The 19,875-nt window shown below is 61.0% G+C and overlaps 9 protein-coding genes across 10 annotated transcripts; 3 read left to right on the top strand and 6 right to left on the bottom strand.

The window, feature by feature from the left end:
* Positions 1-26: 26 nt before the first annotated feature.
* On the bottom strand, positions 27-1,193 carry GGTG_00345 (hypothetical protein; the record flags this gene model as incomplete). The annotated part of the gene is made up of 2 exons (XM_009218090.1): positions 962-1,193; positions 27-874 (listed from the first exon to the last, which is right to left on the bottom strand). Exons 1-2 carry the CDS (start codon positions 1,005-1,007, stop codon positions 27-29), a joined length of 894 nt encoding a protein of 297 aa, XP_009216354.1. The 5' UTR covers positions 1,008-1,193.
* GGTG_00344 (NADH-ubiquinone oxidoreductase 51 kDa subunit) lies at positions 1,119-3,715 on the bottom strand. Its single transcript, XM_009218089.1, has 3 exons — positions 3,207-3,715; positions 2,131-3,118; positions 1,119-2,065 (listed from the first exon to the last, which is right to left on the bottom strand). The coding sequence occupies exons 1-3, from the start codon at positions 3,573-3,575 to the stop codon at positions 1,896-1,898; spliced, it is 1,527 nt and encodes a 508-aa protein (XP_009216353.1). The 5' UTR covers positions 3,576-3,715; the 3' UTR covers positions 1,119-1,895.
* A 119-nt stretch (positions 3,716-3,834) lies between these two features.
* Positions 3,835-4,922, top strand: GGTG_00343 (hypothetical protein). The gene is made up of 2 exons (XM_009218088.1): positions 3,835-4,444; positions 4,537-4,922. Exons 1-2 carry the CDS (start codon positions 4,043-4,045, stop codon positions 4,723-4,725), a joined length of 591 nt encoding a protein of 196 aa, XP_009216352.1. The 5' UTR covers positions 3,835-4,042; the 3' UTR covers positions 4,726-4,922.
* GGTG_00342 (phosphopantothenoylcysteine decarboxylase) lies at positions 4,746-7,812 on the bottom strand. Its single transcript, XM_009218087.1, has one exon. The coding sequence runs from the start codon at positions 7,188-7,190 to the stop codon at positions 5,253-5,255; it is 1,938 nt and encodes a 645-aa protein (XP_009216351.1). The 5' UTR covers positions 7,191-7,812; the 3' UTR covers positions 4,746-5,252.
* Positions 7,813-8,034: 222 nt separating this feature from the next.
* On the top strand, positions 8,035-10,569 carry GGTG_00341 (hypothetical protein). Its single transcript, XM_009218086.1, has one exon. The coding sequence runs from the start codon at positions 8,470-8,472 to the stop codon at positions 10,165-10,167; it is 1,698 nt and encodes a 565-aa protein (XP_009216350.1). The 5' UTR covers positions 8,035-8,469; the 3' UTR covers positions 10,168-10,569.
* Positions 10,241-11,967, bottom strand: GGTG_00340 (protein transporter SEC13). Its single transcript, XM_009218085.1, has 4 exons — positions 11,788-11,967; positions 11,640-11,681; positions 11,447-11,562; positions 10,241-11,330 (listed from the first exon to the last, which is right to left on the bottom strand). The coding sequence occupies exons 1-4, from the start codon at positions 11,788-11,790 to the stop codon at positions 10,580-10,582; spliced, it is 912 nt and encodes a 303-aa protein (XP_009216349.1). The 5' UTR covers positions 11,791-11,967; the 3' UTR covers positions 10,241-10,579.
* A 123-nt stretch (positions 11,968-12,090) lies between these two features.
* GGTG_00339 lies at positions 12,091-14,596 on the top strand. Of its 2 annotated transcripts, none has more exons than XM_009218084.1 (4): positions 12,091-12,326; positions 12,575-12,851; positions 13,021-13,185; positions 13,252-14,596. In XM_009218084.1, exons 3-4 carry the CDS (start codon positions 13,075-13,077, stop codon positions 14,170-14,172), a joined length of 1,032 nt encoding a protein of 343 aa, XP_009216348.1. In that variant the 5' UTR covers positions 12,091-12,326; positions 12,575-12,851; positions 13,021-13,074; the 3' UTR covers positions 14,173-14,596. The 2 variants fall into 2 exon arrangements, with proteins under 2 accessions (XP_009216348.1, XP_009216347.1); XM_009218083.1 differs by having other exon boundaries at positions 12,398-12,851.
* Positions 14,589-17,696, bottom strand: GGTG_00338 (hypothetical protein; the record flags this gene model as incomplete). Its single annotated transcript, XM_009218082.1, has 5 exons — positions 14,589-15,273; positions 15,404-15,441; positions 15,514-15,627; positions 15,708-15,769; positions 15,989-17,696. The coding sequence occupies 5 exons, from the start codon at positions 17,694-17,696 to the stop codon at positions 14,946-14,948; spliced, it is 2,250 nt and encodes a 749-aa protein (XP_009216346.1). The 3' UTR covers positions 14,589-14,945.
* Positions 17,697-18,398: 702 nt separating this feature from the next.
* Positions 18,399-19,219, bottom strand: GGTG_00337 (hypothetical protein; the record flags this gene model as incomplete). Its single annotated transcript, XM_009218081.1, has 2 exons — positions 18,480-19,219; positions 18,399-18,438 (listed from the first exon to the last, which is right to left on the bottom strand). The coding sequence occupies exons 1-2, from the start codon at positions 19,154-19,156 to the stop codon at positions 18,399-18,401; spliced, it is 717 nt and encodes a 238-aa protein (XP_009216345.1). The 5' UTR covers positions 19,157-19,219.
* Between the last annotated feature and the right edge of the window lie 656 nt (positions 19,220-19,875).

The raw sequence follows: 19,875 nt of genomic DNA, 5'->3' as shown, positions 1-19,875 counted from the left end.
TGAGACATGTAAAACCACCCGGGTAATCACGCACACCTCTCCCAAAAGTCCAGGCTGGTCAGGATCGAGGTCAAGAGCATGGCCGAGCTCACACTCAGCGGGTCCAGCGGAACCCACCCCAGCGCGCTGCCCGGCAGCGCAATGTCCGCCAGGTCCGCCACCATCTTCCTCAGGCACACCCTCCTCTTGGCCGCGTTGGCCTGCTGCGCCGCCCTGACCTTTGCCTTTTCCTCCTCCCTCCTCTTCCCCCGCTCCTCCTCCTCCTCCCCCTCCTTCTCGCCCACAACATCACCCCCAAGCCCAGCAGCAGCAGCAGCCCCCGTCCCGGGCACGGCCTCGGCCCCATAAGTGCCCAGCACCTTGAGCGCCCCCGACGCCGCGCTGCACGCCAGCGCCAGCAGCCAGAAGCGCTGCGCCTCGACGGCCAGGGCGCCGCCGGTCTCGGGGCCGAAGACGCGCGGCAGGTGCGGCACGCCCAGCGCGTCGGGCAGCGTCGCCGTCTCGAGGAGGTAGTACATGCCGTTGAAGCCGCGCGCCGAGATGTCGAGCCAGAGCTCCAGCGACTTGCCCGTTGTTGTCGTGGACGAAAAATAGAGCTTTTGCGCCCCGTGGAAGGCCTCGGCGAACCGGAAGAGCCGCAGCACCCGCCGCGTCGTGTTGAGCCGCCCGCGCAGGTCGCCCAGCATGGCCACCGTGTCGGCCACGGCGAGCGGCGCCGGGCCCTTGTCGCCGCCGGTTCCGGGGCCGGGGCCCGCCCCCGCCGCCTGGTGCGGAAGGCTGTTGATGTGGTCCGTGAGGCGGAGGGAGAGCAGGGGCACAGCGACGACGATCTGGATGATGGCCTGGACGAGACGCAGTATACGTTCGAGCCCGACTGTTTTTTTGTTTTTTTTTGGGGATTTTTTTGGAGGGGTCAGTCGGTCCAATACAAACGCCACCCATCAATAGGAATGCCACTCACAGGCGTCAGTGCTGAACCGAACTAGCCGCTCAGCGGTCGAGCTCATCGTTCCGGGCGGATAGCTACCAGCTGAAACAGACGAGATGAAAAAATCGAGTTTGGATGAAAAAGAATTACCGAGAACGATCAAGGGTGAGGCGAGACGTGATATCCAAACAGGGACGACGCAGCCAAAGATGCATTATTATACCAAAAGTGGCTGGTAGACACAGGCGTTTCATGCCGATTCACGCCCTCCTTGCCCGCCGCACAAAAATCCACAGCGGCCGAAATCAGCGGTGAGCATACCCGTCCGTAGGTCACCCCTCCATCCATAGAAATACGTGGTCAGCCACTTGCTTGCCCTCGGGACATGTGGGCATGAACAGCTGTCAGCCTATCGAACCGGATCTCGCATTAGGCACAGATTATAGTGCCCATGTGGGAGCAAGCCGACCCATCATCCCCTCCCCTCGTTTCCCATGCCTTTCGACCTCGAGCAAGGATGGGCTTCCAGTGGCAGATATCCGACAATACCACCACCTGCATCTACGCTCCGGCTTCCTCACATCAGGGAACCACGCAGGGAACTGCACAGCCATAGGTTAAAGAAATACCAGCATGCCCACCAAACAATGAGAAAACATTCAAAGAAACTTGATAGCAAGTAAATACACCCACCCATCACCCGCCCCTATTCCCCGGCACCTGGCACCAAGGCGTCGGGCTCCACGTATGTTCAAACGACGAGGCTTTCGCACCTGTTATGTTCTGTTTTGGCCCCTCACATGCGACAGCTCTGGAAATGCATTGTGAAAATCTTGCAAGCGGCACGCACGGGGCATGGCTGGCTTGCTTTTTTGTCAACTCCGATCCCGAGGCTTTGATACAGGAGCACACCTGGGTAGTTCTATTTTGTATCTACCCGTTTGATGCAGCGCACACCCTGCTGCGTTTATTGCCCCGGAGCTACAAGCTTGCCCTGCTGCCTCGCGTCGTGGTTCCAGCCGCCAGCCAGCGCCGCTCCGCCCGAGTGCTGTGCGTAGTCTGCCATCCGCTTCTCCAGCTCGGGGCGGAAGTGGCGGATGAGACCCTGGATGGGCCAAGCAAAGGCCTCTCCCAGAGCTGCATAGTAAAAAAGAATAGTTAGTAAGTGATATAAATGCGACCAAATCGCCGCCAAAACGTACCGCAGATGGTGTGCCCCTCGACCTGCTTGGTCAGCTCCTGGAGCATGTCAATCTCGCGCACGCGGCCCTGGCCGTGCTCGAAGCGGTGCATGATCTGCTCGGTCCACTTGCTGCCCTCGCGGCAGGGCGTGCACTGACCGCAGCTCTCGTGACGGTAAAAGTGCGACAGGCGGGCGATGGCCCGCACCACGTCGGTGCTCTTGTCCATGACGATGACGGCCGCCGTGCCCAGGCCCGACTGGCTGTCCTTGAGCGCGTCAAAGTCCATCAGCTGGTCGTCGCACACGTTCTTGGGCAGGATCGGGGTCGACGAGCCGCCGGGGATGACGGCTAGCAGGTTGTCCCAGCCGCCGCGGACGCCGCCGCAGTGCTTGTCGATCAGCTCGCGCATCGAGATGGACATCTCCTCCTCGACCGTGCACGGGTTGTTGACGTGGCCGCTGATGCAGAAGAGCTTGGTGCCCTGGTTGCGCTCGCGGCCGAAGCCGGCGAACCATGAGCCGCCGCGCCGGCAGATGGTGGGCGCCACCGCCACCGTCTCGACGTTGGCTACCGTCGACGGGCAGCCGAAGAGGCCGACGGCGGCGGGGAAGGGCGGCTTGAGGCGCGGCTTGCCGGCCTTGCCCTCGAGCGACTCGATCAGCGACGTCTCCTCGCCGCAGACGTAGGCGCCGCCGCCGCGGTGGATGTAGACGTCAAAGTCGTAGCCCGACCCGCACGCGTTCTTGCCGATCAGGCCGTCGGCGTAGGCCTCGTTGATGGCCTGCTGCAGCACCGCCGCCTCGTGTACGAACTCGCCGCGGATGTAGATGTAGGCCGCCGTCGCGTTCATGGCCCGCCCAGCCACGAGGCAGCCCTCGATAAGCTTGTGGGGGTCCTTGCGCATGATCTCGCGGTCCTTGCACGTTCCGGGCTCGCCCTCGTCGGCGTTGACCACCAGATACCTCGGCTTGGTGTCCTTGTCCCAGTCCTTGAAGTTCATGAAGGACTGCCCGGTCCAGAATCGTTAGCTCCCCGAGTCCATACCCCTTGGCCATACCCCCCGGCCGCAGCCTCGCAGCCCACCACCAACGTACCCATTTCAGGCCCGAAGGAAAGCCGGCTCCTCCTCTCCCTCGCAGGCCCGAGGCCTTGATCTCGCCAATGATCCAGTCGTGGCCCTTCAATATTATCTCCTTTGTCTTGTGCCAGTCGCCCATCTTCTTGGCCGACTTGAGGTCGGGCGGGTACCGGCCGTACAGGTTCTGGAAGATGCGGTCCTGGTCCCGCAGGCCGCCGTAAGTGCGCTTGGCCGGGGCGGCATCCTGGACGGTGGCGAAGGACCTTGTCGTCGTCGTCGACGGCTGCTGCTGGGCGTGGACGGCGGCGGCGGCGGCAGCAGCAACGGGGCGGGTCACGGCCCGCGACAGCGCCGTCGAGGGTGCCGCCGTTGTTCTCGACAGCATCGTTGGTGGCGGGGTTCTGCTCGGCCGGGCAGCGATTGAGGGGGGTCAATGGCCTGCTGGCGGCTGGGTGTCGTCGATCGTTCGGAGAGTCGCAAGCAAATTGATTTGCCGAGATCCATGAGGTTTGGCCTGGAATTGAGGCACTTTGCTTGGAGATGGGAATCCCGCACGCGCTGATTGGTGGGCTGGTAGGGTGTGGGGCAGTGGCGCTGTTCATGGCGAGCTCCTGAGCTCCATTCAACGGTTGCCGCCCGTAAGGAGCTTCCATCGCAGCAAACGGCCGCCAATACAGCTACAGCTGCTAGTCTTGATTCATGGAAGGCAGTTGAGCCATCGACCTGGTGCTGCGGCCAGGACCTAGGAAGGCCACCCAGTCAAACACACTCCAGCTCACTTCGCATCCAATTCCGCCTCGCCGACTCCCCTCCCTACCTCCCCAGCACCCCCAGCCCAGCCCGACGGCAAACATGTCCTCCTCCTCCAACAAGCGCCGCTCTGTCATGCCGGCCGCCGCCCAGGCCGGCCCCAAGGCGCCCGTCATCTTCTCGTCGAGCATCACCATCGCCGACCAGGCCATGCTCTCGGGCGCGTACCCCATCGCCGTGTCGTCCGAGTCGGTCGTGCACCCGCGCGCCCGCTTCGACAGCGCCGGCGGGCCCGTCAACGTAGGCCGCCGCTGCATCGTCCACGAGCGCGCCGTGCTCGGCGCCCCCAGCGCCGGCAACCACTACGTCGAGGGCTCCGTCACCCTGGCCGACCTGGTCACCGTCGAGGCCGCCGCCGTGGTCGAGTGTGGGGGCACGTATGTTGGCGAGGGCACCACGGTTGGCGTCGGCTGTCGGATCGGAGCCGGCGCGTCTATTGGCAAGGTTCGTCCCTTTTTTTTCTGTCTCTCTTTTCCTACTTGCATATCTTTGCTCTCACGACCACCTGGCTGACAGTCTCTGGTTGCAAACGACAGCACTGCACCCTCACACCCATGTCCGTCGTTGTGTCGGGCGAAAAGGTACCAGACTTCACCGTCATATACTCCAACGGCATGAGGCGTATCGACAAGAGGAACATGCAAGGGCTCAGGAACCCCGTACAGTCCAGGCACATTGAGGTACTCAGGAGGCTGATACCAAGCAACCCGGCAAAGTTCCAGTAAACGCCGGGCCTGCCCGGCGATATGCCATGCACTGTTCTGTATAAACTGGATCGTAGCGTCATGGGCCTAGACCATCTCGAGTAACAGGTGATCAAAGAGCATACGAGTAAATAAATGACTATAAACGCCAGATTCCCAACCTTGTAGATAACGAAAAGAGAAATTTCCACCAAAAAAACAATAGAACAGTCAACCCGCTCCAGATGTGTCCATGCTTTTCTCTACCTTTCCAGACACCTACCCAGAGCGATCAAATCCAAGCCAGTATGCGTGTGCCCCCTATAACAGCCCTGTCATCTAGTGGTTGGGTCGTAGGCCGATGCTTGCATCCCCGACCAGCCCGTCTCGCTCGAGGCTCGTCTCATCCCGGTGGTACCAAACGCCGCGCATTATGTGCATAGGTTCCCAGATATCATGAGAACCTTTCCTTCCAGTCCATAGCTCGCCGTCGTTCCCTCCGACAGTGAAATAAAATAAACGAGGCCGCGCAGCCTACCATGGCCTCGCCCAAGTCCCGACTGGACGGCTCACAGGTAGCGCGACTTCATCCACTCGCTAGTGCCCAGGCCCAGGTTGAGGCCGTTCTCGGCCCACCAGCGGCGGACGCGCGTCTGGTCGCCCAGCGAGTCCTCGAGCGCCTCCTCGATGTCCATGGTGCGGTACTCGACCTTCTTGGCGGGGCGGCCGCCCATGCCGGGCAGCTCGCCGCGGGCGTAGAGGCGCCACCACTCGAGCACGTCGATGTACGAGTGCACCGTGGGCTCGACGAGAACCTGCGCGTTGAAGATGATGTCGTCGTCGCCCCGCAGCTGCCGCCACGTCTCGAGCACGTCGGCCCGGCCCTTTTGCGACGCCTTCATGCACACCCCGTCCAGGTGCTCCACCGTCATGCCGCTCGCCATCCACCACCGCAGCACCTCAGTCTGCCCCGTCTGCGCCGCGCACGTGAGCGACCGCCCAGGCTTGGGCACCACCACCGCGGCCGCCACGCCGCTGCCGCTGCCGCTGCCGCTATCGTCGTCTGTGCCGCTCCCGCCACCCGCTGCCGCCTGCCGCCACCAGTCCAGCACGCGCAGGTGGCCCCTAGCGCTGGCCTGCTCGAGTGCGGCCTCGGTGTACTTGAGCGGCAGTCCGGAGCGGCGCCACCACTCGAGGACGTGCACGTAGCCGTTGCGGGACGCGCCGTCCATGGCCTCGGCGTCGTACTGCTTCTCCAGGAAGGACGGCGAGCGGGCCCACCAGTCGAGAATATCGGTGCGGCCATAGTAGGCAGACGCCTTTGTGGGCACCGTCTTGCCGTCAAAGTTGCGGAACACGATGGGGCAGTGGCCCTCGATGTAGGTCAACACCCCGATGAGGGCGAACTTGAAGATGAGCTTGATGGCCAGTGCCGACAGGTCCGCCAGGTTGGCGGGCGCGCCCTCCAGGAACCTGCATACGGCCGCCGTGTCGGCCGTCAGGAGCTTCCACTCGAGCTGGTGCATGAAGACATGCAGCGGGTCCGACGGGTCCTTGGGCGCGAGCCGCCACCCCTGCATCGTCGGCATCTCGAGAGTGGTGAAGACGCCCAGCGACTGCGCCAGCTCCCAGTCGTTGGTGTGCTCCAGGATCAGGCCCCAGATCTCGGGCGGCAGCGTCGTGCGCGTCTTTGCGCCGCCGTTGCCGCCCTGTGACGGCGACGGGGACAGGGCGTCCTCGGTGCCCGCGCTGCCGCCGGCGCACTTGGCGGCTGAGACGTCGACGTCGTGGCCCATGGTCAGCAGGTCGGCCTGGTTCTTGACGATGCCGAGGACGTCGTCGAGCCCCGACCACTCCTCGACGACGCGCTTGAAGTAGGGGGCCGCGTCCGTGTGCTCGTAGCGCCATAGGATCGGGGGCAGGACGCGGACCCAGTGCCACTTGCGGTGCAGCTTGCTCATCTGGCGCTTGGTGACGGGGTTCTCCCACATGGTGGTGGACATGCCCGGCACCAGCAGGATGCGCTTGGAGGCGTCCCAGCTGCGCAGCACCTCGAGGATCATGGTGTCCGAGTGGCCGCCCATCATCTTGGCCAGGTGGTCGGCGTCGATGGGGCACAGGACCATCAGGTCGGCCCACTCGACCAGCTCGACGGCGCGCCGGTGCCGCAGCTCCATCTCGGCCCGAGTGGCATCGTCGGCACGCTCGGGGGACAGCGCCAGGCTGTAGTTGAGCTCGACGGCCAGGGTCTGGTTCAGGCGCGGGGTCGCATCGTCCACGATGACGCGGATGGCGATTTTGGGGTCCTTGGACAGGCGGATGGCGATGGTCTGGCAGAAGGACGTGTCCCGCGAGCCGTTGGCCACGACCAGGAGATGCAACCTCGAGGAGCGGCTGTTCATCTCGACGAGGGAGTTGCTGGAGGGGGGAACGGCGATGTTTGCGGTCCTCGCAGAGGTCACAGAGGGTGGTGGCTCATCGGCACTGGAGGTCCCGCCATTGTCCATGGTCTGTTGGAATAAATCCTGATGGACGGTACAAGCTCGGATTCTCTGGGCTGGGGAGGCTGGGGAGGCCCCGGATTCCGCCGACTTTTCGTCGTGCTTGCTCTGTGGCTTGAGTTGAGTGACAAGGTTTGACCTCCCTCCAGGACAGTTCCTCCGCTTTGCAATGTCTCGACAGGCGCGCGAGTTTAAATCAGCGGGATCCAGAGGGTTTCGTTGGCGCAACGCAATCTTGGGGTTTTGCAGTCTCGAAGCGGTGGCGGCGCCAGCACGAAGGTCCTAGTCCTGGTTGGTTTACCCGATGCGCTGTCCTGCAGCGACAATCCTGTTGCGAGATGGTTCGATTTGCTGCAGGTTGGTGGGGGTGCCGGAAAAAAGGGGGATCGGAAACGCAGCTGTCCCTGGTGGCAGGGAAGGGACTCAGCTGTCGAGGTTTCGAGACCCCGTCACGGAGAAGACCGTCCGTCTGGACTTGGATGTCTAGTCTTGGATGAGCCACGAGACACACGGCCAGTTGAGCCGAGATGGATTTGCGCTTTGACTCGGCTCTGCGGGCGCTGTCAGCCGAATTTCTCCGCGTACAATCCGGGGTACAAATTGCGTGCAAGAGAGGATGCAAAAGAGCATGGAAAAGAGTATGGAAAAACGAGGCGCTATGTTTGGCTGACGTCTGCTGTGGGCCTACTGGGAAAATGGAAGGGCGGGCGGCGGGCAAGGCGCTTCTGGAAAAACTGGATGCATCACGGCCCAGCATGGGGTGCCAGACCCCCTGTCAGCATCCCCATAGCCCCTGTATTTTGCGGGGAGCATCGTTGCGGCCGTTCTGCGCGGGAACACGGCGGAAACTCCACCGCCAAAACTTAATTCAGAGGAGCGGTCACGGCGTCGTCTACTGCTGAGGTGCCCGTCACTCTTTGGTCATCTCACCAGAGGTGTTCTTTCTCCTCCAATCACAATCTTCATAATCACGCAGCTCACAGCTTCACCTGCTGTAGCTTCCAAAGTCAGATCATGTCAGGTCCACAGCTTGAAGCTCAAGTAAAGCTTATTCCCCGCTGTCGACGAACGAGACCATGTCCAGCTAGGTACCTATGGAATATCGGATAAAATAGGGACACTTGTCTGCCTGCAGCTTTCCCGGCCAGACAGGGAGCCAATAGATGGTTCTGTGGAGGTCCTAGTGTATGTACTATCGGATGTCGTCCTAAAAACCCTAGCCTGGCGGCCCGGCCCGGAATCATGCCATCAAGCGGGCACTAGAGTCCGAAGACGGCATACATCGATGATCCCTCCCCCGACGCCGGTCATACTCTCCTCCCATCGGCACTCCGGATCTCGGCAGGCTAGACAGGCTGTTGGACATAAACTCTGGGGACTCGTACTACTCGCTTGGGCTCTGAACCCCGATTGTAGAAACAGCGGAGTCGGCAGGCGGGGTGTACATCTAGTAAAGATGACTGAAACCAAGCCACCGCCCGCCCTCGCCAAGAGCGACGCCGTCGTCATCGTCGGCGCTGGCATCTTCGGGCTTAGCACGGCCCTGCACCTCGCGCAACGCGGCTACACCAACGTCACCGTGTTCGACAAGCAGCCGTACCACGAGACCCTCTACTCGTACTTCAAGGGCTGCGACGCCGCCTCGGCCGACCTGAACAAGATCGTCCGCTCTGCGTATGGCACCCAGACCGAGTACCAGGAGCTGGCCCTCGAGGCCGCCCGGGGCTGGGAGGCCTGGAACGCCGACCTCGCGGCGGGCGGTCCCGACTCGGTCCCTCCCGGCATGTCCTCCGCTGACCGGGTCTTTATACGGAACGCCAACGTCTCCCTGTCCGACGGCGACTCGCTCCCGGCCTTCGAGCGGGCCACCCTCGAAGCCGCCAAGGCGGCGGGACACGCCGGCACGCACCTGCTGACCACGGACCCGCACGACGTCGCCCTCGCCGAGGCCCTGGGCCTCGCCTTCGCCGTCGACCCATTCAATCACCGCGCGGGCCGGGGCAAGCGCAGCGTCGGCGTGATCGAGACCACGGGCGGCACCGCCGTCGCGGACAAGGCGTGCCGGTACGCCCTGCACCGGGCCTCGCGCGCCGGCGTGCGCTTCGTCCTGCACCCCACGGCCGGCCGGCTCGTATCCCTGACCACCAGCGGCGGCGGCGGTGGCGGCGGCGGCGTGGAGACGGCCGACGGGCGCGCCCACGCCGCCCGCCTCGTCGTGCTGGCCTGCGGCGCCTGGACGCCGTCGGTGCTGGCGCCGCGCCTGGACGGGCTGTGCGAGGCGACGGCGGGCTCCGTGGCCATGCTGCGCCTCCCGCGCGCCTCGCCGCTGTTCGACCGCTTCGCGCCCGACAGCTTCCCGACCTGGCAGTACCGGCTGCGCGACGGCGCCGACGGCGGCCTGTACGGCTTCGCGCGAGACGACGACGGCTGGCTCAAGATCGGGTACCGCGGGACCAAGTACACGAACTACCAGGCTAGCACCGGGGAGGACGGCGGCGAGCGCAGCGTGCCCGTGACGAGATGGTCAGATCAGCCGCCGGCGGCCGGGCCGACGGTCGAGGCCATACCGGAGCAGGCCCGCAAGGTGATACAGCGTTTCCTGGACGACCATCTCCCCGAGCTGGGCGAGGCCGGCATCGGCATTGAGGTCACGCGGCTGTGCTGGTACACGGACAGCTTCGACAACCACTTCGTCGTGGACTATGTCCCCGGCATGACGCCTGCCGACGGCGAAACCGCTGTCATGGTCGCCACTGGTGGGAGTGGCCACGCCTTCAAGTTCCTCCCAAACATTGGCAACTGGGTTGTCGATGTCATCGAGGGAGTTGGACTAGACAGGCCGGCCATCAAAGCATGGCGGTGGAGGACTCCGGCGCCGGGAGCTCCGGTTGCCAACAAGTTGATGGAGGGGAGTCATGGGCCGAGGGCGTTTGGCAATGTCCCCATGGCCAACGGTACCGAATGGGCAAAGGGGGCCGTGTAGATCCCACTTGGCGCGGGGCTATTCAGCCGTGTGTCGTAACAAAAAGTGAAAGCAGATGAACCGAAGGGGGAGTTGAGCAAGCAAGCTGACGCTATTTGTCCTTCATGTCTCCGATTCACCTTTCCAACTCATCCCCTTTGCGCACGCCTCTAGATTAGTCAAGGTACCCAGCATGTCAATGGCTTATGGGTAGAAGTGGCTTGGAATGCTCGGCATGCTCGGTCCGAAGATCATAATTCAGAAGGCCTGCCTTTTTCTAAGATAGCTGCAATCATCCTCAAGCCCGGAAGCTAACCCCAACGCCAAACATCCGGTATAGTCTCTTTCCTCCGCCTTAACAATCGCAGGTGGGTGCAGACAGTCCGTTGGCAGAAGGCCCCCAGAACCACGTCCCCCTTGACCTTGGATTCACCTAATCCTCCAGCGTGCTCACCGTGGACCACTCGCCGCGCAGGTTCTCCTTCCATAGCGTGACCTTGTTGTCGCCCGAGCTGACGGCTAGCACGTTGCCGCTCAGCGACCAGCTCACGCGCCAGACGGTGGTGTCGAACTCCTTGAGAACCTTGGACTGCCACTGGCCGGGCGTGGAGACGTCGCTGGTCCAGATGCGCACGGTCCTGTCCTGGCTTGCGCTGGCGATATAGCTCTTCTGGAGCGTCGTCGGGCTCCAGTCGACGTCCAGGACCCAGTCGCTGTGGCCCTGCAGCACGCCGCCCTCCTCGCAGCGGTACGCCTGCGTGGCGGCGTCCCAGGACCAGATCTTGAGCGTGTTGTCGCTGCCGCCCGTGACGAAGCGGCGCTGGGCCGCGGCGGCACCAGGGCTGGTAGCGATGATGTTGCCGGGCGAGGTGGATGGGGCCCACGAGACCGAGTTGACGCCCTGGCCGTGGGCGAGGAAGTTTTGATGTTCAAAGGAGCTGTCCTTGAACTCGAGCACCGAGACGTGGCCGTCGGAGGAGGCGCAGGCCAACAGGCAGCCTGACTCGTGAGGCGACCAAGACACTATGTTGACAGAGGCCTTGTGCAACGCAAAGTCGAAGATGCGCTGCCACGAGCCGGCCTGCTCGCGCCAGATGAGCACCTTTCCGTCGTAGCCCGACGAGGCCAGAATGTTGCCGTATTTGGGGTGCGCCCAGGCGACACACCAGACGGCTCCTTCGTGACTGCTCGTTTCGGTATCAGTGTCGCGTCAGCGGACCGGCCGATGTTCTAGTGTATGAGATGGAGCCTGCAGCACTCGCGCCCAAGGGCAGCTGCCTAGCCCTATATGCAGACTCACCCCTTCAGAGTCTCGGTTAATCTGTGTGACTCGCCCTCCACCTCGAAGATCTTGATTGTCCTATCGGAGGAGCAAGTCGCCAACCGGCGCCCGTAGTAGTCGAGGACCGCATCGTGCTAGTTCAGAGCTGCATGTTAGTCGCGGCGCGGGCGCGCGCAACCAGACGAGAAGTCGAGGACGCGGAGGCTCGTACAATCATGTCATCGTGACCAGAATTGGCAATGACCTGAGTAGCCTGGCGGGTTGGGACGTGGTTGTCAGCACCTAAAGCCGTGATCTGTCTGGCGCGGGCTCGCTATCAAGATGCCAGCTGGTCTTTGGACAGCAGTGTAAGTCCGCACCATTTTGTTCGGTACCGAAGACGCCTCGGTCGTATTTCGCAAGCGGTATGGTTTGTCCGTGGTTGCGCAGCGTAGTCGGGATCTGGAGATCAGAGGAAGAGGGATTGCTGCGACGGGCGCGGCCAATTATGTCGAGTAGATGTGATGTTCGCTGTCACGGACGAGGCCCGTCAAGCAATGCCACTCTGCGATGGGCTGCGTCGGGATCTGCCGGGCGGTGAGCAGGCCGGGTATACTTGGTACGTACCGCCCCCCACATCAAAGTGGAGTGCGCGATGCGTGATCACAAGCCGTGCGCGTCAGGAACGCCACTGCCGACGGACCGACGGGGCTTTGCCAGACCTCGGGGCATTGACAAGTCCCTATATAACGGGAACTGCCACCCATTCTGATGCCCTAGTGTTTCCAAGACTCGGCACCTAATGGCTCTCGCTCACTCCCCGCATCCTAATCACCACCGCATCTAACCAGGCCCCAAGCCGTCCGAGAATATCTCGTCTTGCCGGACTGCCCGAAGTTGCATCGATTCAACGTTCCGGGTAGGTACATGTACCTGGTGGCATCTAGTCCACCCATCGCGCAGCATGCCAACCGATCCACATCAAGACAGACCTTCGAACCTAGTGGGAGCCAAGTGGGAGCCTCTGTTGGCCTTGACGCTGTAGAGTTCCCAAGCCCATGTGCCCACGTAATAGCGCCGTAGTGCCGTCGTCTCGTGAACCTGCGTGAGCCCGTGTGGGTCTGCGCGTGGCCGTCCTAGCTGACATCTTATATGGTTCCTGTCCAGACTTGTCCCGGCCTATGCACGGGGTCAAATCCTAGCTTCCGTCATAATTCAAGACGACCCAGAGTCGGCGCGTCTGGTACTGGTGCAGCCTGGGTGTACCAAGGCTCCCGCAAGAGCAGATAGTCTGGGATAAGGTGGATTGCTCATCGCATCCGGTTGAGAGGCTTCGCCGTCGGGTTGAGGCTGCGTGTTACTGTTCCCGGAGCTTCCTGTGCTCTTGCTCCAGTGGAGCCAACCGGCAGGGTCGTTTGCCGTGGCTTGTATACAAAAATTACTTGTACGTATCTCACCTCCCACCTAGTTTCCTTCCATCACACACCATCACCAGCCTCTCTCACAGCCACCCCACAATGCGCCGTGTCTCCCAGCTCATGTCCGGCCTCTTGCGCCAACCAGTACGTATCCATCAGTCTAGGACCAGTGCTAACTATCACTTGCTAAAAAAGGATATCAAACGTCATCAAACTTCCTCTCTCTCACTTGCCTAAACAACTATCAAGATGGCAGACTCAATGTGTGGCCCGTCAAACCCCCTGAAGCATGTACAGGACCACCTGTCACGCGCTGGGCAGGACATGAGGTTACGGAGTCAGCCAAGCCAGAGCTCAGAGGTACGCCCCCCGTTCTTCTCATGTCCAACTTGCCCCACGTGGTGGCTTTCCTAACCCTCTCACTAGACCTTTCGATCCATAGCGCAAGAATCGAGCATGGCCGCCGAGGACAGCTTCGCCGAGTTCCAGCGCCGCGGCGCGCAGCTGGACCACGTGCCCATCCTCCTACCCGCCCACATAGGCCCGGGGCCCCTCCAGGCCGCCTACATGCAGCCCGCCGCCTTCCAGGCCGTCGCCGCCGCCGCCCAGCCCGCCAACTCGCTCCAGCAGCACTCGCAAGCGCCGTCGCGCCACGGAGCCTCGTGGGCCGCCGAGTACGCAGCCATGGCGCCGCCCAGCATGTCCAGGGGCGCCGAGATGCCCGCGGCCGGCCCCTCCTTCCTGCCGCAGCCGACCCAGGGCCCGATGCTCCACCGGCCGCCGCACCAGATGCAGGCCCCATCCTATATGATGGGCAACTACGGCCGGCCCATGTTCGCCGCCGCCCGCCCGGCACCCACCATCGCCGCGGCCGCCGTCCCCGTCGACCCTCTCGCCGACGAGGCGGAGCGGGCCCGGTTCGATGCCGCCTTCGCCCAGCTCGACCAGGAGTTCAGCTCGGCCGTGGACGAGTGGGACGCGGCGCACGGGCCCGACGCCCAGGCGGACGGGGTGGCGGCCGGCATGGACGGGCTGATGGACCGCCTGGCGGACCAGCGCCTCGAGGACGGGCCCCGGCCCCAGCCGCAGCAGCCACCCCAGCAGGACAGGGCGGCCGCCAGCGGCGACCCGGAGCTCCGCGCCGTGGCGGGCCAGGTGGCCGGCATGCTCGGCAGCGCGCCGCTGTTTGAGAGGTCGCAGTTCGCGCAGCTCATGCGCGGCATCGAGGCCGGCACCATCGTCGTCGACGCGGCCCAGACAAACTTTGTCGACGCCACCACCCTGGAGCCCGTGGCGGGCTCCGGCGCCGCCCAGGCCGGGGAGAAGCCGGACGGCGGCGGCAATTGACGGTACCGGCGCGCCCAGCCGCGCGAGATGACGGCGACGGCGACGGCGACGGCCCAGGCGTGGGGGCCGCCGAGTCCTGCCCAGCCGCCGCCGTCGCCGCCCGCCCAGCCCGCCTCCCCGCGAGAGCTTAGGGACTTTGCGGAGGAGGCCATCGGCCGTGCCAAGCTCTTCCCTACCTCGTTTTAGTTTATTCCTGAAAGCCCTCTGGAATGAGGCGCTGCCGTGTACGAGTAGGTTGTTACTAGGTAGATCTTAGCCTGTCGGAACAGGCTTCAGCTCGGCAAATTTCTTTTAGATGTAGCCTGCCAATCTGGATCTGGAATACCCATGAGATTGAAGATGACTGCCTGTTCTCCCCCCTGCAAACATATCATTTTTCTCGTCATGCACAAAATACGAAGGACCCATTCAAAAATCTAAAGCCTCTTAATTCTTCCCTTCTGAAGGTCTCGGTATCTCCATGGACGTAGACTCCTGCCCGCAAATCCCGAATTTCAAGAGCTACTCACAGCCTTCGACCTGGAAAAAACTAAACTATCTCCAAAGCGTTCCCACGAAGCTGTATATCTCCCATCCACGTGTCTGCTTAGCCGGGAACGCAAAAACGGCATCTCTCCCAGGCGGCGGCTGTCGGCTGTATGCTCCTGCTCCCAAGTCCAAAACCCTTCTAGCATAGCCTTGAAACCACCCAAACCCGTGCCCTTTCTCACCTAGGAAGCCTTTGAGCTGGGCTTGTTCCTCTCGGAGAAAGTCCCCGTCCTTGCCCTCACTCTTCAGGTTTTTGTGATTCGAGACACCAAACTGCGGCTGCGGGCGTACTCCCGGGCCTTCTTCGGCTTGTCCCAAGAGTTCACCGCGAATGCGGCGGGCTCGACCCAGATGGCCTTCCGCTCGCAAACCGGGGTCTCCATCAAATCAAGCAGGGCTAAACCCGTTGGCTCGGCGATCTCCTGGCCGTCTTTGCCGATCTGCACGGACAGGTTCTTGTTCAGCGGGTTGCGCAGGTGTTTTATGTGTTTGAACAAGATGGCTGTCGTGCTGAGCCACTGGATACGGAAGGGAGGCGACAACCGCCGCTCGTTGATGTCGGCCCAGTTGGGTCTAGATGATTTGGTACCAAGTTAGCTTCTCTCGGCATAATCGGCTCGCAGGACCCGCGTTACTGCCATAGAATCCTGTTGACCGCCGTCCAGGGGCACTTAAGGCAGGTAAGAAAAGAAAAAGAGCGTACGGGTCGATGGAGCTGTCTGGTGTGCCGCACATCCGCGCCTAGTATTTTGATGGTGACGGGTCCATGTCAGCAACCCGAAAGCACGTGTCTTAGGTGCCGAGAGTACATACGTAGCCTTGGAATGCACCCGAGTCATTCACGGAGAAGAAGAGCAACACGTTTTTGCTGCTGGCATATGCCTCGCTCAACGGTTTCACGTTTTGAGGCTGAGTAGTCCAAAGTCCCTGAATATATGGAGGCTAAGTGATTAGAACGAACATGCCGCATGTCATTACTAATAAAAATGGGCTAAAGTACACGGTACCTCTTTGATGGATGTGTGAATGTTGGCATCGTTGAACGACTTGATAGCGAAAAATCTGGTCTCTTGGGGTCAGACGAGATGTTAGCACTTTCAACCAGCATTAGATGAAGGGTGCATATGCTGCATGGAACGCAAGTTTGAGAGTCGGCGCTATTTGGGCCATAGTGTTGATTAGACGGCAGAGGGTGTTCCTGGGAGACTGAGATGGTGTGCTGCAAAAGGCTTCTAGATTCACGATCGCGTCTATCAGCCAGTGGAGAGGTTGGTCACGACAAACATACCTCCAGGGCGTCCCAGGTCCACCTTTTGATTCACTTTCCGTGCCAGCCTGCTGTGGTCGCTGTTCCTATTGCCGGGAGTGCGGTTTCCTGAGCCGTAGCGTGAGGACGTGTTTGTCTGTGCTCGAGGACCCCGAGCACTTGGCGATTGGCTCCGACGAGGGTCATGATATCTGTATCGGTCTCTGTCCCAGTCTCTGTCCCAGTCTCTGTCCCAATCTCTGTCCCAGTCTGGTTCACGGCGGCAACCTCGAGGTGGGGGTGATCGAGATCCATCGTAATTCCGGCGTGAGGACCAGCCGGTCCGTGGCGTTAGCGTTCGGGATCGCCCCGGGCTGACGGAGCGATCATCTCGATCCCGCCTGCGGCCAAGCTCGCGATCCTCGATGCCATAGTCTCGGTGACGGGTGTTCACCGGTGTTGTCTTCCGCTCAGCATGCGCAATCGCCTTCTTGGGCAGGGACCCATGAGCAGATGGGCCAGTGTTCGGTAGATCGATTTCCATGGGCGTGAGCTCTGGCGCGGTGTTGTCAGGCTGGGATGAGGTTCTGCGGCGAAAGTCAAAGCCCGAGTTTTGATCCTCCTGAAGGAGTTTGGCCTTCAAAGTTTCCACTTCAGCCAGTTTGTGCCAGCGATCGACGATGGGAGCTCTGGTGGCCTCGTTGTAGTATCCAGAGCGCTCCAGCCACATCATGACATCTTTCTGCTCGTTGGATGAGCCAGTGGAGTGTATCGTGATCGATACCATCTTGCCCTTGAAAGGTGCCGGTTTGTGTGTGGTATCGGCCAATCCTGGGTGTTCAGCCAGCAGGCTGCCGGCTCCCTGCATCCTCGGATAGGTGTTGTCGTGGGCCTTCTCCGTTGTATCATCGCTTCCCAAGCAGGCCTTTGCCTTTCCTCCTGTTGCCCTTGCACCCAAGGACTTGCCGCGGTGGTCTTGACTGATCGATGCGCCCTGGCCCTCGCCGGGGGTCTTTGCGTCCCGAGCCGCATGCTTGATCGGATTGTGTGTGTAGACGCTATCGCTCTTTGATTCCCCAGTGCTCGCTTTAGAGCTCGAGCCATCCAACCGGTGTACAGGTGGAGGCGTGACTGTTGTTGCGTCTTGACGGTCTTTTTCTTGCTTCTGTCGGCGATCTGGGCTGGGCTTTCCGATGACTCCGTTCTTGTTGTGCTTTGGAAGGGTAGTTGTATTGCGCGCCTGGCTTTTGTTCTGGGATATCTTTGACTGCTCAGCTCCGCTGAGATGGGCTGACTGCTTTGCGCCTAGTTGCGGGGCTGGAGATGTGTTTTGAACTTCAGCGGGCTGGTGGTCGCCCTTGGCGGATACGGTTCCCAGTGCCATGTCTCCTCCCTTCGTATCTCCCTGCTTGGCGGCTTCGATCTCGGCCACCAGGTCAACAATCTCCTTCTCTGCCGTCTTGTAGAGAGTCTGGTCATGCGAGGATCTAGTCGATTGGGCAGGTGGTGGCTTCGAGGGCATTGAAGCGCTCGTGCTGGCGCCGAGTTGCATGGATCCGACCGTCTTCTGGCGATTCTTCTTGACCAGCTCCTTCAGGGTTGCAGCTCGGGCTGCTAGCGACGGATCAGGTTGAGCTACAGCTCTTGGGGGTGCTGGTGACGATGTCGCTGCGGGTTGGGCGAAGCCTGCAGAGCTGGGACTGCTCTGAGTGGGAAGCGATGATTGCCTCAAAAGCTGTTCCTGTCCCATGTTTCCCTGCTTTTCAAGTTGAGGTACAGCTGTCAGTAACGGCCGAAGTGGCTCGCTGCACCGGCGCCAAAAGTGCGCGTTCGAGCGAGAGGCGACCGGACAGACCCCAGATCGAAGGCGTGGGAGATTTGCAAAGCACTATACCATGCGGGCGTCGTGGCTGCACAGATTAAGGGCATCTAGAGGTAGAGGCAGGTGGTAGGTTGGGTCTTGGAAAGAAGAAGGAGCGGGCCGTGGGTCTTATGGAACCTCTAGTAGGTGGTAGGCAGGTTGCAGGTTGGAAGGTGTAGAAAGGGAAGGAGCGGGTGGGAAGTGCCGAACTGACGGAGAGATGGAATCTTGTTCACGTTTGACCGCATAGAAGGCAGTCCCTCAATGACACCATTGTGATGGCCACATTCTTACCTCCATCTCCGGTCGTCCATGCATGGCAGGAGTGCACTTGGAAGCCACCGCTGTCCGGTCCTTAGCCATGTGTGGAGGTTGGGGGGAAGTGAAGTGGTAGGTAGTCTTGGTCGGCTCCCCGCATGTCGACGAGAGAGCAAACAGCCTATCTCCTGTCACGGAGACCGCGTGTGGATTTCTATCAGCGACTCGATGTTTGCTATAGAGCAAGCTATCTGGACAACCCATCAAAACTCGCTGGTCCTTATCCTTTCCTGCCTACGCAGCGAAATTTAATCTTCGCCGCTTGATAGCAAATTAATTGCTGCAAGAGGTTCTCCAGTCCCACGCTTGGGTCCTTTGGGTGAAGGCCTAACGCGCTCGTAAACCATTCCCCACGTTTCCCAATCGGTCATTTTGAGATGCAAGCTCTCGTAAGTTCCCGTTAAAAAGCCGGCGTCGACATAGGTCCAGCCAACATCCCAAGCAGGATTCCCTTCGAGAGGCTCATATCCCTCGTCCTCGTCCTCGTCCTCGTCCTCGTCGTCAGGATCCTCATCGTGGTGCCCGTGAGTGCCGTCAATAACGACAACTTGGCCTCGTAGGTACCAATGGATCCCTGGACCGCGGCGGTAGTTCCGCGCCACGGTGAGAGAATCCAAGCAGGCGCGATCCACGTAGATGCAGTACTTGAAGCGCGGGCACTCCTTGGGTATCCAGGGCGCCGCGGCGCCGGGCCCGTCGCGCTCGTCGGAGCGCGCGGCGATCCATTCGAGGAAGCGGGCGCGGATGGCATTTCTAGACGCGCCCTCGAGGGCCTTGTCCTCAATAATGGTCCATTCAAGATCGGGTCCCAGCTCGTCCTGTGCCTCTTCGCGTTCCAGGCGGGCGGCGTAGTTGTCCTTAAGGAGGGCAACGAATTTTGCCCAAAGCGCGTCGTCTTCATAGGTGCCACGGAAGACCACAAAGTTCCATTTGCGGTACCGCAGCCTATAGCGGGTGTTGATTGTGTCTGCGAGCCCCCCTCTGTTGCGCGTATAACCCGGCGGGTAGCTTGGTAAACTATGGTCCACCATTGTGGCTGGCGAGCGCGCCAAGAAGACCGAGTTGTGTGTTGTTGGCCACAGAAGGCGAGGAGGACTAGAGAAAGGCTGGGAGAATTTTGTAACCTGGCCAAGGGCCCGCAGCGCCCCGCTTCCCCTCCATGCTCGCCATACCAAACACCATGTAAATCCTGCCAACTCTTATTTTTCTTACGAAATTCATGCTAGCCTGTGAGGTAGCAGACGCGACACGAAGCACTTGAACGTTATACATAGCTCGCTTGGATGCGAGCTACTTATACAAGGCGGGCCTGCGTCATGGTTAAAAAGCTAGCCACTCCAAAGTAGTTAAATCCTGTCCTTTGCTTCGGATTTTGGCCTGGATATTTTGTAACGGCTATGGGACTGGTCCATCTTTTGCGAAAGTAATATACCGGGGTAATTTAAACTAGCGTTTAAATCAACCGCTTCTTATGGGCTTTGTCGTTTTGCCATGGACAACTCTGGATCCAAATGTCGACACCAGCCAGTACAATGGTCTTCGTCTGGCATTTATGAGGATGATTTTCCGTACTAGCTCTCGGGACCTGAACCCGTAAGTCGAGTGGGATAGCAGCGGGCAGCCGGCCGCCCGGTTAGGCACCAGCGCATGTTACGCTCCTCGGGCGAAGTGTTAGCGCGGACTGCAGTCTTTTGACGAGAAGGGTAAAGAGCTGATGGCAAAATCTCAGGCGAATGTGGAAGTCGCAAAA

Source organism: Gaeumannomyces tritici (genome assembly GCF_000145635.1).
Source record: "Gaeumannomyces tritici R3-111a-1 unplaced genomic scaffold supercont2.1, whole genome shotgun sequence".
Lineage (NCBI taxonomy): Eukaryota > Fungi > Ascomycota > Sordariomycetes > Magnaporthales > Magnaporthaceae > Gaeumannomyces > Gaeumannomyces tritici.
The sequence above is the reverse complement of the archived record's forward strand: the minus strand, read 5'-3'. Positions and strand labels throughout refer to the sequence as shown.

Excerpts from the sequence above, each read along its gene's own strand:
- GGTG_00344 (XM_009218089.1), bottom strand. The coding sequence starts at position 3,575 with ATGCTGTCGAGAACAACGGCGGCACCCTCGACGGCGCTGTCGCGGGCC. Across the intron at positions 3,119-3,206 it reads TTCCTTCGGGCCTGAAATGG|TCCTTCATGAACTTCAAGGA; the intron begins GTACGTTGGTGG and ends TGGACCGGGCAG. Across the intron at positions 2,066-2,130 it reads CGAGGGGCACACCATCTGCG|CTCTGGGAGAGGCCTTTGCT; the intron begins GTACGTTTTGGC and ends TTTACTATGCAG.
- GGTG_00343 (XM_009218088.1), top strand. The coding sequence starts at position 4,043 with ATGTCCTCCTCCTCCAACAAGCGCCGCTCTGTCATGCCGGCCGCCGCC. Across the intron at positions 4,445-4,536 it reads CCGGCGCGTCTATTGGCAAG|CACTGCACCCTCACACCCAT; the intron begins GTTCGTCCCTTT and ends TGCAAACGACAG.
- GGTG_00342 (XM_009218087.1), bottom strand. The coding sequence starts at position 7,190 with ATGGACAATGGCGGGACCTCCAGTGCCGATGAGCCACCACCCTCTGTG.
- GGTG_00341 (XM_009218086.1), top strand. The coding sequence starts at position 8,470 with ATGATCCCTCCCCCGACGCCGGTCATACTCTCCTCCCATCGGCACTCC.
- GGTG_00340 (XM_009218085.1), bottom strand. Across the intron at positions 11,563-11,639 it reads CTGGTCACGATGACATGATT|CACGATGCGGTCCTCGACTA; the intron begins GTACGAGCCTCC and ends GCTCTGAACTAG. Across the intron at positions 11,331-11,446 it reads TTAACCGAGACTCTGAAGGG|TCACGAAGGAGCCGTCTGGT; the intron begins GTGAGTCTGCAT and ends CGAAACGAGCAG.
- GGTG_00339 (XM_009218084.1), top strand. The coding sequence starts at position 13,075 with ATGGCAGACTCAATGTGTGGCCCGTCAAACCCCCTGAAGCATGTACAG. Across the intron at positions 13,186-13,251 it reads AGCCAAGCCAGAGCTCAGAG|ACCTTTCGATCCATAGCGCA; the intron begins GTACGCCCCCCG and ends CCCTCTCACTAG.